Consider the following 18,331-nt stretch of genomic DNA (forward strand, 5'->3'; position numbering starts at 1 on the left):
TAAGGACAGACATAGATCAATGAAATAGAATTTAGAGGCCAGAAATAAACCTATTTATATATGAGCAATTGATTTTTGACAAAGATGCTGAGACTGTTATTGGGAAAGAATATACTTTTCAACAAATGGTTCTGGGAGAACTGGATATCCACATGCAGAAGGATGAACTGGACTCAACTCACACCATATACAAAAATTAATTTAAACTGGATTATTTATTTAAATATAAAGCAAAACTATATCATTCTTAGAAGAAAAAGTAGGGGTAAATCTTTATGACCTTGGATTTGGCAATAGGTTCAGTTCCTAGTTAGGGCACCTGCTTAAATTGTGGGCCAGTACCCTGGTTAGGGACGTGGGAGAAGCTAACCTGTAATGTTTCTCTCACATTGATATTTCTCTCCTTCTCTTTCTCTCTCCCTTCCCCTCTCTCCAAAAATAAATAAATAAACTGTTTTTAAAAAAGGGGAAAATCAGTAGATTTTGTGCATGAAAACACACTGTTGTGAAAGGGAAAAGACAACCCATAAAATGCAAGAAAATATATGCAAATCATGTCTCTCTGATACAAGGAACTAATTCGCAGAACCAAACTTTCACCACTCAACAATAGACAAACCCAATTTAAAATCAGGCGAAGTGATGATTATACAATGCTGTCAATGTAACTAATGCCACTGAAATGCACCTTTTAAAAATGGTTAAAATGATACATTTTGTTATATAAATTTTACCATTAAAAATTGTCAAAAAAGTGAGATAGGGGAAATCAAAGGGTTTGAATAGACATTTCACCAAGGAAGATATTCAAGTGATCCAAAAAACTTATTAGTCATTATGAAACTGCTAATCAAAACTATTTCATACCCACTAAAATAACTATGAATAATTTTTAAAATGACAATAAGAATTGAGGAAGATGTGGTACATTGTTCATGGGTATGCAAAGTGTCGTAACTTCAGTGGATTAAGAACGGGGCTCTATTGAAAGATACCTCACAGGGTGAGCTGCTCATAAATTCTATGGGCAGGGTTATGATGAGTAGTCATGGCTGAGGCTTGTAACTTCTTTAGTGATAAATTTTAAGCCAGCTCCGCCAACTGTTCTCGAGCACCTTTGAAAAACCAGATGAAAATCCCTAAAAGGCTGTATTAACCCTCAAGAGAGCACATAATCTTAAATATCCCATAATCCAATCCCTACTTTGCTTTCTCCCACTTCCATATATATTCCCTCCTTAACTTCAAATACTATATAAAATGTTTAAAAGCGAATTACATGTTAAATTCTTAAAGAGTTAGAGAGATACCACAGCATACATCCGTTCTACCAAGCACTAGCACTAAAGAAAAGGGGAGGGGGACACAAAATGGCGGCGGGCTTATAAGATCACGTGCCCGAGGGCTTTTTGGTTTTTTTTCCCCTTATTGTCGGTAGGAAAGCCTTTCCCATGAGCTTGCACTTAGATACAGCCTCGTATCATTGTTAGGGCGAAGTCAACGTAACCTTTCGTAGGCACGTACAAGCTCTAGCCGTATTGAACGCGACCTGAGAGCGCGCAAGTACAACGTAAAGCCGTACGCGCCGCTCCTTGGAGAAGTGGGTAGTTGGGGAGAGGCGGGGAGGAAGAGGGGGAAGTTGGCGCATGCGCTTCAGGATGATGGGTTTGAAATGGCTTCGGTGTTAATCGGGATCCGATTCAGGTGAAGGTCTAGTTCTATCTGTTGAAGAGGCGGCGGAGGCGGCGGAGCTGAAGGCCTATTGATTCGCGGAAGACCCGGGAGCGATCGTTTTGGTAGTACGGCGTCTGCTGGCTTCCGACGGTGGGGTTCTCGTGGGACTAAGGCGGGAGGGACCTGGTCCCTTTTGTGCGGGTCGGAGCAGGCCCCGCGCGCCTGGCCCCTCCCCCATCCCACGTTGTTCCCCGCGGTTCTGATGGTGTTCCCCCAATACCCCTCAGCTTCGGCTTGGTTGGCCCAGAGGGACGTCGATGGTTGTACCTAGTTCCCGAGCTAATACGGTTTTGGCCTCCTGGCTTCTGGGTCTTTGGGGCACTCGGAGTGCCGTGGGTTTGGGGAGAGACAGAGGCTGTCTTGGTCCGGCCCAGGGTTTCAGGGGATTAGGGCTCTCAGTGTTCCTCTGTTAGCCCCTGGGTCCTTCGCCCAGGCTCGTGGGACGGAGGATTCCGTCTCCGCTGGTCTGAGACCCGCGAGGACCTGGGGCTGGAGGAAGATGGATGGCAGAGCTCCGGCCCCTTCAGGTCGCGGGGGATGGAGGGAGTACGCCGGCTGAGATCTTTGCTTTTTCTGGATTGTATTTTGGAGGGGAGAGATCTTCGCGATGCTTCTTTAAAGGGCATCCGTTATTTCAACTGTCTTTCCTCTCGAGGGAGGAGAGAGAAAACGCCCCCCCCCCGTTTCTGCTCTGTTTGAGAAAGTATGGAGACGTTAGTTAATGAAATATTCTTAAGTACCTTTGCTCGGTGTCTTCCACTTTCCGTTATTGGTTTCACCACTTTGAATCCCCAAGTCATTGCCAAAAGAAACATGCAGGTTATATTTCCTTTGAACGTAAAGCTGTATACTTATATTGTTAAGAATTGGGTAGATAACAGCAGGTGGTCTTCTGTTTAACTGCGACAGTTTGTAGTCGCAGAAAGAAGTGCCTTTTTTGTAAGTATACTTTTAATGTCGTATATTGAAATTGGATATTTTTGATGAACTACCTGACGTAAAAATTTTTGCTGCCTGTCGTACATTCATATACCCCTTTTAAATTTATACTTAGATGAAGATGTCCTTGACAAATTAAACATTTGTTTTGTGATATTTCTAGTTTGGTTGAACTTTAAAATCTGGATCCTTCCTTAATAGATCACTGCTATAGAAGACAAACACGCGAAGATCTTCCCCCAGCTTCTAGCATGGCTCAGTTTGGAGGACAGAAGAATCCACCTTGGGCTACTCAGTTTACAGCCACTGCAGTATCTCAACCAGGTCAGGCTACTGAACACATGCACTGCGGGGGTGGGGCGGGGCGGGGTGGGGGTTGCAGAAGCAGCCGCATTAGAGAGCTGCGAATTAGGCTGTGTATGCATAATAGTATGTAAAATGTTCCCAAGTTCTGTATCTTTTAATTTTGTTTGGCATGCTCCTTTAAACATTCATGAGTCAAGTAGCAGAAAAACAACAAAATTGTTTTATACATCAGTTTGGAAGTTTTAATAGTTCTTCACACCTTAAATTGATTGACTTTTAATTGATTTAATTGTTAGAGGTTAGCAGTCATTAACTCATTAGAGTTTACCAAAATCATTTGACATGTTAAAGTGTCAGTATTCAAAAATTATACAGTTTACCCCCAGTGGAAAATCCCTATACTACTTTTGACTCCCCCAAAACTTAAAACTTTACTAATACTCAGCTATTGACTAGAAGCCATACTGATAACACAAACAGTTGACACATTTTGTATGTTATATGTATTACATATGGTATTCCTACATTAAAGTACGCTAGAGAAAAGAAAATGTTCAAAGCAAAAGGAAGAGGAAATACACTTAGAGTACTGTACATATTTTTTGGGAAAAAATACATGTATAAGTAGATGGCAGTTCAAACTTGTGTTCAAGGCTCAAATGTATTTAAAAATAAATATCAAAAATTTACACTTTATGAAAGATTAAACATGACTGTGGTTTTCAGTTGTTTGAATTTAAAGTAGAAAACTCTAAAGAATTTATTAACCAAAAGAAAAAGATATAAAAGGAGCAAGTGAATATTTACACTTTCAAAATAAAGTCAACACAAATGTCATAGAAAATGTTTGTTTCAGTAAGATTTTTCCCATTGCTCTTAGGATTTTTTTTTTTTTAACCATTTCTTGACTTAAGGTTTAAATCTTAAGTAAAATTGTACATAATGAAAATTTGAGTTATTTTGAGTACCCAGATAAGTGGCAGCTTATTATTAATTTGAATATGTTTTTATTTAATATTTTGATATTTGATTCTAGTTCTTTGCTGCATTTTACTTAAAACTTGGTTATTTTGCATTTTTACTATAAATTCTCAGATGACAGTGATTAGAAAATTTCAGTGCATTCAGACAGTTGACATATTTAAAATAATATTAAAAACTAGTAAAGTATGCATACTAGCAGTTTATTGCTGAAACCTATTGTAAAATTGGGGATTGGTATTTGAATTGTTCCTGATTAATATGAATACTGAGCCTATTCAGTTAAAAAGTCAGTAATTCCTGGGTGTTATGATTTCTGGGTGCCTTTAATTTTCTTTTAACTGCCCTATTTAGTCATATCAAAGCTTGACCCTTTCCCCTTTGAAAACACCTTCCATATACTCCTCCATTTTACATGTAGCAGGTTTGGATATCTGCATTAGTAGCAGCCTTCTTTTGTTTACAGCTTATATGCCAAAGTCTCATTTAAGGCCCTTCCATACCTTTCCTAAATCATTGTATCTTAATCTATAGTGCTTAGCAAACAGATCCTTCACTTAAGTCGGGGAAACTCTTTCCCATCTCTTACTTGTGGTGATGCTCTAAAAATCACAGAATTTTCCAAAGCTGGTGGGGCCTGAGCTATAGCTCTTTCTAAACTTTCTTTAACAGATGTAGGAAGGTGAAGTTTTGTTTAGGTCTTACCAGTCACAAGATAATCAATGTTAGGACTTCAGAATGTGGTTCATTGTATCGCCTATTATCTTAATTCACCTGCAGAAATATCTTCAAGGACTTTTGAATACAGGTCAAACTCCTTGGGGTGGTATTCAAGATCTTTTGACTTTCTAGGTCAAATTTGACACTGAAATACTTGTTCTTAGTATTTATCCTGTGTTTTGTCTTCTAGCCGAAGCGTTTTATGGTACAAATTCACTGACAGTCATATTTGGGACCAGAGCTTTTAGGTTTGAAAGTTTTAACATTTTTCTGTTGTGTAAAAAGACATGGAAAGAGCTAGCCGGGAATCACTGATTGAATTTAGAATAGCCCTTAGATAAAGTATTTCGATTTGGGATTTTGTGTGTGTGTGCAATTTTTAAAAAATATTTATTTCTAGAAAGAGGGAGAGAAATATCATTGTGTGGTTTTCTCTCACACACCCCACTGGGGACCTGACCCACAACCCAGGCATGTTCCCTGACTGGGAATTGAACCTGTGACCCTTTGGTTTGTAGGCTGGCACTCAATCCACTGAGCCACATCAGCCAGGGCAGGATATCTTTAGTATATTTGATTTAGAACATTTTCATGTGTATATGCATAAATGCAACAATATTATTGAAGTGTGGGAATGGCTCAGTGGGTTCACCGTTGGCCTGCAGAGGTTAAGGTTGCCAATTTGGTTCCTGGTCAGGGCACATGCCTGGGTTGCTGGTTGGGACCCAGTTGGGGGCATGTGAGAGGCAACCAGTCAATGTTTCTATCCCTCCCTCCCTCCCTTTCTCTTTCTAAAAATAGATAAAATCGCTTTTAAGAATATCAGTAATACCAATGTGTGTTTGGTATTAAAATGTCGGGATGGATTCAGACCTATTTTCTCACCCATTTCTTTTAACTGTTTGTAAGTTGACTACGTTGTGGCTGTAGAGAAAAATGAACTGGTTCAGGAATTAGTTTATGTGGTGCTTTTAATTTAACACAGGTGACTGAAGCTATTACCAATGTATGTGATTTAATTATAACTACATTTTTTCTACCTCTTCATTCTGACCTGATGGTCATCCTTCACAACCTAATCTCTTGCCCTGACTGGTGTGGCTCAGTGGACTGGGCCTTGTTCTGCAAAGCAGAAGCTTACCAGTTTGATCCCCAGTCAGGGAACCTACCTGGGTGGCATATAAGAGGCAACCAATTGGTGTTTCTCTTTCTCTCTTTTTCCCTCTGTTCCCTTCTCTTTAAAAATAAATGAATAAAATCTTTTAAAAAATTAAAAATCAGTCTTTTGAATCAGCAGCTCAGATTTTTAAATTCCAAGATTCATGGTCTTTTCAAAGAAATAATAGCTGATGTACTGTGTGTACTTCACTTAACATTAGTTATCAATTGATAGAGTTGGATGTTTCCAGCTCAGTTAGTAGATAAGGACTGCTACTGATATGGGTGTTTAACTAATTATTAGTGTTATGTAATAGCTGGTTGTCTAAAACATTTTTCTAAGAGTGAAAAGAAACATGCCCATAAAGTCTGTAAAGGTTCATTGTTAATACAGATTTTTTCTTCTTCCTCTGAGTATGTCTTTAACTTTGCTCTCATTCCTGAGAGCTGTGTTAACATACCAAACTGCAAACCAGTTAGTACCCCATCTCTGTATCTTGAGTGTGCAACTCATATGTATGCAATTGTGGCTTCTCTTGCATTCTATGTTTAATGATCTGGGAAATGATTTCGATATAGCTGAAAATGTATTGGAAGTAACAATGAAAGTGTGCGTATTAACACTGGGCGATACAAGAATCCTTGAAAGAGATGGGGTTGAAAAGCAGATAAATATCAGGTGCAATTAAGGTTGGAGGAAATCGACATCAGGTATCTTCAGTTGCCTGGAAGGGTTAACCAACAATTATTTGAACAGTAGCTAGAAGAGACTATGGCTAGAATCACTAGTCATCATTTTGGTGCAACTTCAAAAGAGTAAAAGAGCTATTGCCTGCTAGTATAGTAATCTTATAGCGACTTTAAGAACCCCGTACAACTGATTTAGTTAGGGTTTTTTTTTTTTTTTTCCCACTTAGAACAACTTTCTGTCATGATAGATATTCTGTGTCTTGTCTAAAATGTAGGCACCAGCCAAATGTGGCTATTGGGCACTTGAAATATAGTGTGACTGAGGAACTGAATTTCTAATTTAATTTTCACAAATTGAAATAGAAATAGCCACATAAGGCGGCTGTCTGGTATATTGAACAATGCTGTTATTGAAGATTTCAACACTTAGAATATGTTATATTTAAAATACTATTTTGTGCCTTTTTTTAATATCCCATGCCTATTTTATAACTAGAAGTTTATACCTTTTGTCCCATTTAATTCTTAATGCCTTAATTTCTTATTCTTAAAAGGTGTTATTTCCAGTCATTCGGTACATTGTGGGCTTGATATAGAACCTCGAAAGCCATGCAATGGATTGACCATTGAGTTGTCTGATTGTAAGAGTTACCTGTGCATGGGGACATCAGGGGTTTTGTATTTGAGCCCATTTGGGTGGCTCTGATGCTTAGAGCGGCCTGCCAATGTGCCAGAGGTTGTGGGCTCGATCTCCCATCAGGAGGTGCACAAGAGCTATTGATGAATGGGTGGAGCGACAAATCAGTGTTTCTCTTTCTCTCCTTTCCTTTCTCTCTCTCTCTCTCTCTCTCTCGCTCTCGCTCGCTCTCGCTCTCGCTCTCGCTCTCTCTCTCAACTCAATACAGTTAAAAAAAACAAATTGGCTCTGGCTGACATGACTCAGTTGGTTGCAGCATCCTTCTGTAACCAAAAGGTGGCTGGTTTGATTCCTGGTCAGGGCACATGTCCAGGTCACAGGCTTGAACTCCCATTGGGGCACATGCAGAAGGCAGCCTATTGGTATTTCTCATATCAATGTTTCTCTCTCTCCCTTCCCTTCTCTCTTGAACAAGAATAAAATAAACTTTAAAAAGGTTTTGTGCTTGTGTGAAATCTAACCTTTAAAGGTCACTTCTTAGGAAAAATAGTAAATAATAACATTTAGAAGACTTGTTCACTTGATTTAAAACCTGGTTTAAAAATATTTTAGTAAATCTACAAATTATAAAAAGAATCCCTCATATCTTCATGTTGTTTTTCTAATTAACATAAGATTGCTTTTAGGACGTATATCGATATGTGTAATTTCAAAGGATAAAGCATTGACTAACCAGTCCTTTAAATAATTCTGCTAAAGTTAAAAAAAATGAAGTTTCTCAGGTCAGTTTGGAATTTTAACTGTGTTTGTTTTTTGTTGTTTTTTTTTACTTCTATCCTTTTTTTATTTTTTTTTCATTTTTAAAAATATATTTTATTGATTATGCCATTACAGTTGTTCTATTTCCCCCTTCATTTCCCTCTACCCTGCACACCCCCTCCCCCACCATTCCCCCCCTTTAGTTTATGACCATGTGTCTCAAGTTCTTTAGATTCTGTATTTCCTATACTATTCTTGCCCTCCCCCCTATCTATTTTCTACCTACCATTTATGCTACTTATTTCTGTACCTTCTCCCCCCTTCTCCTTCTCCCACTCCCCTCTTGCTAACCTTCCATGTGATCTTCATTTTTGTGGTTCTGCTCCTGATCTAGCTGTCCTCTAGCTGTCCTTTTGTTTTAGGTGTGGTTCTTAATAACTGTGAGTTTGCTGTCCTTTCACTGTTCATCTTTTTTATCTTCTTTTTCTTAGGTAAGTCCCTTTAACATTTCATATAATAAGGGCTTGGTGATGATGAACTCCTTGAATTTGGTCTTATCTGAGAAGCACTTTATCTGTCCTTCCATTCTAAATGAAAACGTTGCTGGATAGAGCAATCTTGGTTGTAGGTCTTTGGATTTCATGACTTGGAATACTTCTTTCCAGCCCCTTCTTGCCTGTAAGGTCTCTTTTGAGAAATCAGCTGACAGTCTGATGGGAAGTCCTTTGTAGGTGACTGTCCCCTTATCTCTTTCTGCTTCTAGGATTCTCTCCTTCATTTTAATCTTGGCTAATGTAATGATGATGTGCCTTGGTGTGTTTCTTCTTGGGTCCAACTTCTTTGGGACTCTCTGAGCTTCCTGGATTTCCTGGAAGTCTATTTCCTTTGCCAGATTGGGGAAGTTCTCCTTTATTATTTGTTCAAATAAGTTTTCCACTCGTGGCTGTTCCTTTTCTCCCTCTGGTACCCCTATAATTTGGATGTTGTAACGTTTAAGATGTCCTGAAGGTTCCTAGGCCTCTCCTCATTTTTTTGAATTCTTGTTTCTTCATCCTTTTCTGTTTGGTCATTTTTTTCTTCCTTCTGGTCCACTCCTTTGATTTGGGTCCCAGTTTCCTTTCCATTACTATTGGTTTCCTGTGCATTTCCATTCATTTCAATTAGTTTAGTTTCCATATGTTCCTCTAATCTGTGACTAAAATCAACCAGTTCTGTGAGCATCCTGATCACCAGTGTTTTGAACTGTACATCTAAAAGTTTGGCTATTTCTTCATCGCTTAGATTTATTGGGTCTGGGGCTTTGAGTTGTTCTTGAGCCATGTTTTGATCTGTTCGTGCTTGTTAGGTATGAGGAGGGGAGCCTTAGTTGTTCACCAGGGCGGGCCCACCCAGGTTGCTGGTTTGTGACGCTGCATGTGGGGGCGGGGTCAGAGAGGGACAATGGCAGTCCCCTCTGCTGCTTTCTGCCACTGGGGCCTGCGCGGTCTGTCTCACTGCTAGCTCCTTCACTGGTTTATCTGCGTGCTAATGTGTGACTGAGATCAGCCCTCAGTCAGTCCACCGCCTTGCGCCCTCAGTGGGTCCAATGCCTTCTTGCGCCCTCAGTGGGTCTGCCCGCTTCTCCACACCTGGGATCCGCCTACGGCTGCTGGCGCACCTGGGTCGCACCCCGGGTCGGTCTGGTGGATCTTTCCTGCCCTACCCCGTTCTCCTGCTGGCTCTGCCCCTCTTCTGGGTTTGGCTGAAGGGTTCGTTGTTGTCAGACTTCCGTGTAGTTCAATTTTCTGTGGTTTGGCTGCGTTTTTATTGCTAAAACTTTGTTGTTTTTAAACCTAGTTGTGCTAGAAGGCGCAGTACTTCCACCTAGGCCTCCATCTTGATGGAAGTCCTCAACTGTATTTGTTATCTCAAAAGTTAGACTCATTTTAGTAAAGATAAAGCCCTGAGATAATAAAGGTAAGGAGGAGTTTAAAATTTAACAATAAGTTTGATAAGATCAAGGGACAATAGACAAGGGGCAGGCTCCTCTTTTATTTTAAGATTTTTATTTATTATTTTATTCTTTTAAAGATTTATTTAGTTTTACAGAAATAGGGGAAGGGAGGGAGAAAGAGGGAGAGAAACACCACTGTGTGGTTGCCTCTTGTGAGCCTGCAACCCAGGCATGTGCCCTGACTAGGAATCAAACTTGTGACCCTTTGGTTCCCAATCTGGTGCTCAATCCACTGAGCCATAGCAACTGGGGCTATTTACTTATTTTAGAAAGAAGGGAAGGGAGGGGGAGAGAGAGGGACAGAAACATTATGTGTGAGAGAAACAGATGGATTGCCTCTCACATATCCACAACCCAGTCATGTGTCCCAACCAAGAACCAAACTGGTGACCTCTTGATTTATAAGGCCAATGTGCAACCCACTGAACCAACACAAGTCAGGGCCTTAGTTTACATTTTAGAAAATAATATAACATTTGTCCTTGAAGATTTAACAAAACTTAGCCCTTAAATTTATGGATTTACCTGGTAGCCTATGGCCATATAGGGCTTGTTTCATAGGTTTGTTTGTGAAAGTATTGATAACATTGTGATAGCATATTTCAGATGAGTCAGGAGACCTTCAGCAATCATATTGAATTAGATAAATGAGCAGACTGTTCCAATATGGATCATTGGAAAAGATCTATGGCTAACAAGTGTTCAGCTACGTATATAGAGAGATTAAATCAGATGTTAATAACTTTGTACTTTATAAGTTATAGAATTATGTTGCAGAATTTTATTATATAATCACAATAAGAGTGAAGAGTGCTGTATACAAATATGCAAGGATAGCTGTTCAGATATTCACAGAAAGGAGCATTAATGAGTATTAATGAAATACATGCTTTATTTAGATTAAAATCTCAAGTGTCAGTGAATTTTAAAAGAGCTGTATTACAGATGTATAAAAGCCACAACCACATGCTCAGTGATTTCACACAATTTGAATTAGTGTCAAAGGAGTGCTAGAATACAAATTTTCTTCCCATAAATTTCTCGTGGCAGTTGAATTCTTCATTACCAATTAATGTGTTTTGTAGTTTCTAATTCATCACATTGACTGGCAGCAGTAGAAAAGAGAAGTGTTTGGTGTTGACTATCCCACCTGTGCTTAATGCTGGGCTGCTTGTATGCTGCCAGAGTCCAGAACACCTAGAAAAGCTATAGGAAAAAAACAGGCTCTCTGAGAAATTGGCCCTGATACCTTCTGCTGTGGCCGTTATCAGTACTTTATGAAGTTCTAGAAATTGTTACCAGGGGAATGAAACAGCAGAGCTGAGGTCAAAGCTCGGGTGGGTAAAGGAGGTGCTTAGAACTTAAAATACTAATAATTTTTTCTAGTCTTTCCATGTTTGGTGATTACAGGAGAATTTTGCTTCCATTATCCTAAAACAGTGGTTCTTAACCTTTGTTGAAAGTTATGGAATTTCTGGTCTGAAATTTTGCATATAATTTCAGAAGGTTGGCAGGACCCACTAGTTAGAATCTGTGCCCTAGATTTCGGTACTTTTTTTTTTCTATTCTTGTTGCAGTTAACCTCATTTTGAATGTACATTGGTGTTAAGATATTCCCCACTTCTATTTAAATTCATTTAGTTAGTCCTGTTTTTCCTTTCTGCTTATCTGTGGCATCTAACTTACCTTAAAATCAAAAGTCAAAACATTAATGTGGTAGGGATGTAACAGTATATAGGATGTTTAGGAGGGTTTTTTTCCCCCCACCTTAGGTTCTCTTTCTTTTTTCTTCTCTTCAAATTGTGTATAGTGTTTTTGCAGGGAGTAATTAGTATTTTGTTAGTAATTTGCAGTAATCCCAAACATGATTTCTGGGATTTGTTTTTTGGCTTTTTTTAAATTTATGTTTAGAGGGGAAGGGAAGGAGAGAGAGAGAGAAATATCAGTGTATGGTTGCCTCTTGTGCATCCCTTGCTAGGAACTGGCCTGCAACCCAGGCGTGTGCCCTGACTGGGAATGGAACCGCGATCCTTTGGTTCTCAGGCCCACACTCAATCCAATGAGCTACACCAGCTAGGGCTGTTGTTGTTTTTACCTTATTTTGGTGTTGGTTTGTTTTATTTTTAAGTCAAATTAATTTGTACTCTTAACTGATTAGTAATGAATTTCACATTTCTAAAAATTTTTCTGGTATATTTCAGACTAAGATGCTTTGTTTAGTTTACTATTCACTGTTCTTTCTATAGGGTAATGAATAGCTATAGAGCTATAGAATTTTTTTCCAATTATTCTTAGATAAAAGCAAGACATACTGGGAAAGGGAGTGTTTCGTGAACAAATACTGCTTTTACGGTAACCTCTTTGAGATTCATAGTTCTTTGGAACATATTAAAGGTTCTGGAAAATTATGACATAAAAGTATGTGCTTATTTAATTCACTGTTTCTTACATTTTGGACCCCTTTTTTCAAACTTTAATTTTCTGGGGAGCTAGTCATTGTTCCAGTTTGAACAATTAGAAGTTTATACATTTGAAGTTTATGCAGTTTATACATTTTGAAGTGTAATACTAGACTGCAAGTTTTAATCGATTGCTTTTTTGCATTTAATTGAATTGCGTAAAAGCATCAAGTAAAATCTTTTTTGTATTTTCTTAAGTTTTTAGCCCGGTGTAAGCATATGAGGGCATGTCCCTTGTAGTACAGGTATCCTTTGCTAGGTGAGTGTTCTAGGAACCCATCTGTATCAGTGTACCAGCTGGCATTGTTGTGAGACACTGTGATTGGCATTAGTGAGGAGTGTGGGGGTTTTTTTGTTTGTTGTTTTTTGTTTGTTTGTTTGTTTGTTTGTTTTGAAGACTCAAGGCTTTTGCCCATTTCTAAATGGGTGATTTATAGTGGGTGAGGTAGAAGCTGCACCTGCTCACATGGAGCTGAGCATTCACTTTTTGACCAAAAAACAACATGATCCTCTCACTCTGCCCCACCCTCCCTAATCACTTGATCTTGCCTGAGCAACTTTTTTTTGTTTCCCTGGCTGAAAAAAGTACTCAAAGGGAAACATGTTGCCAGTGTGGAATAGGTGGAACAAAAAAACAAAAGGCACCAAAACAGGTGAGTTCAAAAACTTTTGAGCATTGGAAAGTCTTGATGGGTTTATTGGATCAAATGGAGAGTACTTGGAAGGTGACTAAAGTTTAAACTTGTAAGAATAAATACACAATTTTTTATAAATACCCGGTTTTTTGGTCTCCCCATACATTAAACATATAGTACTCAAACCTGTTATTCAGAGACCTCTCCATTTTTTTTTTGTTATGTACATCATCATTTTAAGTTACTATGTGATTAATTTTCTCTATCATTCCTCAATACAATAGTTCGCTAAAATAAATTTTTTGTATGCTTCAAATGTTGCTTTTGTCTGTTTCCTGGTTTTACATTTTTTTAAAGATTTTATTTATTTTTAAAGAGATGAGAAAGAAGGGAGAAAGAGAGAAACGTGTGCTTGCCTTTCGTGTGCCCCTCCACCAGGGACCTGGCCTGCAGTCCAGGCATGTGCCCCAAATGGGAATCGAACTCGTGACACTTTGGTTTGCTGGCCGGCACTCAATCCACTGAGCCACACCAGCCAGGGCTTAGTTTTACATTTTTTTAATGTAGAGCATAAGTACAGGAATAGTTTGTCCAGTAGGAAGGTTTAAGGGTGGGTAACTCAGCAGCACTGCCTTAATATGTGATTCTTACCTAATCGAAGATAAAACTAATTTTATAGTGAAATAATTTGTTTGCTTTTCCTGAAAATATGTGATTCTTAATAATGTGATTCTTACCTGCTTGAAGATAAAACTAATTTTATAGTGAAATAATTCGTTGTTTGCTTTTCCTGAAAATACTATCCCCCCCCCCACCAAGCAGCATGGTTTTCGTTTTGTTTTTTCAAAAAATACTTATTCATGGTAATTTAGCCATGTGGTTTAAGTGAGATTGCAGGTTCATTCTATAGTTTAATTTTATAGATTAACATTTTCTTGTATCTACCATGACATGAACATTTAATACAAAGCTATTGGGATCTGGGGTGGGACATTAATAAATTAAATTCAGTGAGCATTACTGAAAAATTTCTCTGGGTTTTTACTAAATCATGGCAGACCATAATGTATAACTAAGCTCTTGTGAAATATTTCTGGAAGGTATCCAAATAATCTTGATTTCTTCCCCCCCAATCTCATTTTAGCTGCATTGGGTGTTCAGCAGCCATCACTTCTTGGAGCATCTCCTACCATTTATACACAGCAAACTGCATTGGCGGCAGCAGGCCTTACCACGCAAACCCCAGCAAACTATCAGTTAACTCAAACTGCAGCATTGCAGCAACAAGCCGCAGCTGCAGCAGCTGCATTGCAACAGGTGAATCTTTAATAGGTTTTGCTATGTGACATAGAAAACTATCAGATCTGTGTAGCAAGGATAGGCACCTTCACTTCTTAAAGAATAAATAATTGTGGGTTTTTCTTTTTTCTTTTTTTTGGTTTAAAAGATTTTATTTGTTTATTTTTAGAGAGAGGGGAAGGAAAGGAGAAAGAGGGAGAGAAGTATCAGTGTGTGGTTGCCTCCTGCACACTCCCTTCTGGGGACCTGGCCTGCAACCCAGGCATGTGCCCAGCTGGGAATCAAACTGGTGACCCATGGTTCCCAGCCCTCGCTCAATCCACTGAGCTATAACCCAGGGCTAATTGTGGGTTTTTAATGTGCTTGTTTTTTTGTTGTTTTTTTTTTTCTGGAGAAAAAAAATTACCTATGTCCAAGATATACGGAGCAATGTATTATCATAGTCAGACTCTTAAATTGTATCTTGTTCTTGTATCTTAATTATTTGAACAAAATTCAATTTTTGATGGATCCCAGAGTTATAATCACTATTTTGTTTATTTTAGATTTCATTGAGCTATTCCATAAAATTTCTTTTTAGTGTAATTCTGGTTATAATTTGTATGTTTGTATTTATATTGCTTTTTGAGAATATATAATACTAATGTACATATTTTTCTTTGAAAAATCTTTTTTCCTAGCAATATTCACAACCTCAGCAGGCCTTGTATAGTGTGCAGCAACAGGTTAGTTTATGTCTTCCATGTTAAAAACTGGTTTTTAAAATCATTATGTTTCAGATTCAGTCATACACAATTTATTTTCCTATCAACTACCTTGATGTATGTGTCATTTGAATTTCAGGAAGGTTGGGGAAATAAGGTAAGTAGAAAAGAATGTCTTCAAGGAAAAGGAAGAGAGGAGATAGGTTCTGAAAATCCAGGTCTTCAATTAGCAGCCAGTGTTTGCAACATGTTTCTAAGAAAACGTGCAGTGGACAGTCTGTTTCTGAGTCTTTGGCTCAATTCTTTTGTGGAACATGTAGTTCTACTTTGCTATACTAGACTACATGTGAAAATGAAAAGCTTTGTGGACTTATTTTTTAAATAATACAACCCTCCCCCTTTTTTCCTAATGTTATTATATATTGAAACCCAACATACAAAATACTAAAATAGAATTGTTGAAAATAAGAGGAACCTACCCTTATAGTTTCCACCCTACTCCCAGTTTGGAAATCCTGTCTTAGACTAGAAGTAAGTTTCTTTGGTCCCTTTTCCCAAGGCTCATACTCCTGTCATGTTCTTCAAGGTCTTATATCTGTGATGGTAGGAAGAGGTAAGAAAAACTTAACCTTAGGAGAAGTTTGTCAAGGAAAAGCATTTTTCTTGCAGAAATCTGGATAGGTTCTATCCTTAGCACCCATTCTAGGCTTTTCCAGGGTTAAGAAGCAGTTTCATTCCTTCTCAGTGCCTTTAAGAAGCTTCAGGAAAGTAAAGCAGCCAGTAGAGGAAAAAGGGAAACAATAAAGGGGAACCAGTACTTGGATCTGAAGACACCACGGAGACACAGGCTTCTCCATCTGGAAGTTCTTGTCCTTAGATCCATGCCACAGTTTCATCCTTGGCTTAAGTACTTTGGGGTCTCAGAAGCATTGTATTTTCCCAACATCCCACCAATCATCGCTTTAAACTTCTAAAAATTGACAAGAGATTGATGTTAAAGTTGGATATCTTGTTTTCAAAATACCTATAGACTTATTTTAGTGCTGTTATGAAATATGTTATTAAAGATTATATGTTAGATGGAACCATATGAAAATGTAAATACTCCAAATGATTGTGCCTTTAAAAAAGACATTACTTATTCTTTTTTTTCTTTTAAGATTTTATTTATTTATTTCTAGAGAGGGGGGCGGGGAGGGAGAAAGAGGGAGAGAAACATCAGTGTGTGGTTGCCTCTCCTGTGCCCCCCACTGGGGACCTGGCCTGTACCCTGAACAGGAATAGAACTAGCAACCCTTTGTTTCGCAGGCTGATGCTCAAAATCCACTGAGCCACACCAGGGCTTTTTTTTTTTTTTTTTTTAATAAAACTTATGTGTAGGTGAATGAATTCATAAACAAAGTTTGTTGACTCAGAAGCCTGTAGTGAGATGTCTGGACCTCTAACAAAGCCAGCAAAGTTACTGTTTTACTCTTATGCTTTCTTGAAAGCTCTTGTAGTTAGGTCAGATGCTTCATCTTCGACACCAGACTGTTTCAGAGACTCAAGGAAAGGATTGTGAGTCACTGGAGTACACACTTTCAATCACATCACTTAAATAACTTCAAGATTATACCACTGGACTGAGTAAGGATTTCTAGAACTAATGTAGAAGCTGATGGGTTAATAAAAGCAAACCCAAGATCACACAAAACAAGAATTAATTACATGGGACCAAATGAATTGATGAAAAACAAAATTATTATAGCCTTTTTGTTTAGAATTGCTCCAATCTTTTAAAATTCTATTTTATACAGATAAGGACATTTCTTTTCTATTGAACTATCTTTACAATGGTTTAATAGCTTATGAGTAGATTATGTCTTTATAAATAAAAATTAAATGTTATCTTTTCTCCCTGTTTGATCCCTAAAGAATTAAATAGCTGTCACTTCCACCCACCACCACTGCCACCACTACCAATATAAAAAAATTAAACTGTTATTTAGTATTCTTTAAAAAAAACACAAAAAAACAAATTTTCTTACTGAAGAATTATAATAACAATTGTGATTTACAGAAAAATGGTAATTGTATTTATTTATTTTAATCCTCACCCCAGCATATGTATATTGATTTTAGAGGGAGAGGAAGGAAATGAGAGAAAGAGAGAAGCATTAGTCCATTGCCTACCATACATGCCCAGACCAGGGACTGGAGTGAACCTAGGTCTGAGCCCTGATGGGGGATCGAACCCTCAACAATCTTTGGTACACAGGACAATGCTCTAGCCAACTGAGCCACCTGGCCAGGGCAGTAATGTGATAGATTTAACCTCTAATACATGGTGACTCCATATAAAGTATTTTGAACTAGAACTATAGCTTCTTTTAGCCCAGTTTAAGTCAAGTTTCTATTCCAGAGTTTTAAAATTTCCTCTTTTATACCAATTGCTTTTACTTTCTGGTAATGTTACACTTAGCTCTTGCTGGAAAAATTATATGTCAGAGTGTGTGGTTTTTATCATCTCCTTGCATTGGCAAATCACATCATCAGGAGTGCTCATTTTAGGGGTGTATATATGAATTGGATAGCCAGTGATGTTTTTTGATACAAGTAGCATATTGATAATACCTAATCATTTCTGCACCAATGGTAATTAACATGTGGCAGAACCAGAAGTCTTCCCTGTTAAGGACTTGACTTGGGGTTTTTGGTGGTGGTTATTTGTATAAAATAACAAAAAAGATCAATTTCTTCATTGTTATTGAAACAGTTCATTATGTATCGGGTCTAAAGTTGTTAGAAATAGCTATAGAAAAACTTATAGTTAATAACCTGTTACTTTTGCATATTTCTTAATTAGAAGTGCCCATATAATAGGAATTTTGTCTTACATGAAGAAAGCATATATGAAACAATTCTGATTGATCCTTTTCTTTTTTCTTTCCTTTTTTTGTTTGTGTTTTCTATTTTCAGTTACAGCAACCTCAGCAGACCCTTTTAACACAGGTTAGTTCGACTATTTTTTTTGTATGTCTGAAGAGCAGACCAAAATGTTTCTTTCAGAGTATAAAGATGATGTTTTCTTTGATTTGCATATTAGTTTAGCAGTATGTTAAATGAAAATGGAAAGCATGTTTTGGTTTTATACAGTTTTTGATTGCAGATTTACCTGTGATCTAGTTTGAATAATTATGAGGTCTTATTTTAAACTTAATCTTGATTTTGGCCTTTACATTTTCTTTGAACTAATATTTAGGAAAATTTTTTGTACATGTTATTTATCTTTTCAAGGTTGATCTTAGGTGAATTAACTGTGTTACACTGTCAGCTTA

At 37.8% G+C, this 18,331-nt stretch overlaps 1 protein-coding gene across 3 annotated transcripts in view; it reads left to right on the forward strand.

Moving 5' to 3' along the window:
• Positions 1 to 1,617: 1,617 nt before the first annotated feature.
• CCAR1 (cell division cycle and apoptosis regulator 1) overlaps positions 1,618 to 18,331 on the forward strand; it is a 52,318-nt gene continuing 35,604 nt past the window's right edge. The window contains exons 1-5 of one of the 3 annotated variants that reach the window (XM_037130553.2): positions 1,618 to 1,824; positions 2,875 to 2,997; positions 14,156 to 14,328; positions 14,991 to 15,035; positions 17,973 to 18,005. In XM_037130553.2, coding sequence (XP_036986448.1) covers positions 2,925 to 2,997; positions 14,156 to 14,328; positions 14,991 to 15,035; positions 17,973 to 18,005 — 324 coding nt within the window. In that variant the 5' untranslated portion in view covers positions 1,618 to 1,824; positions 2,875 to 2,924. The remainder of the gene's footprint in view (positions 1,825 to 2,874; positions 2,998 to 14,155; positions 14,329 to 14,990; positions 15,036 to 17,972; positions 18,006 to 18,331) is intronic. The other 2 variants (XM_037130554.2, XM_053663948.1) reach the window with 2 other exon arrangements.

The sequence above is a fragment of the Artibeus jamaicensis genome, unplaced genomic scaffold (assembly GCF_021234435.1).
Source record: "Artibeus jamaicensis isolate MK-2021 breed Jamaican fruit bat unplaced genomic scaffold, CSHL_Jam_final contig_332, whole genome shotgun sequence".
Lineage (NCBI taxonomy): Eukaryota > Metazoa > Chordata > Mammalia > Chiroptera > Phyllostomidae > Artibeus > Artibeus jamaicensis.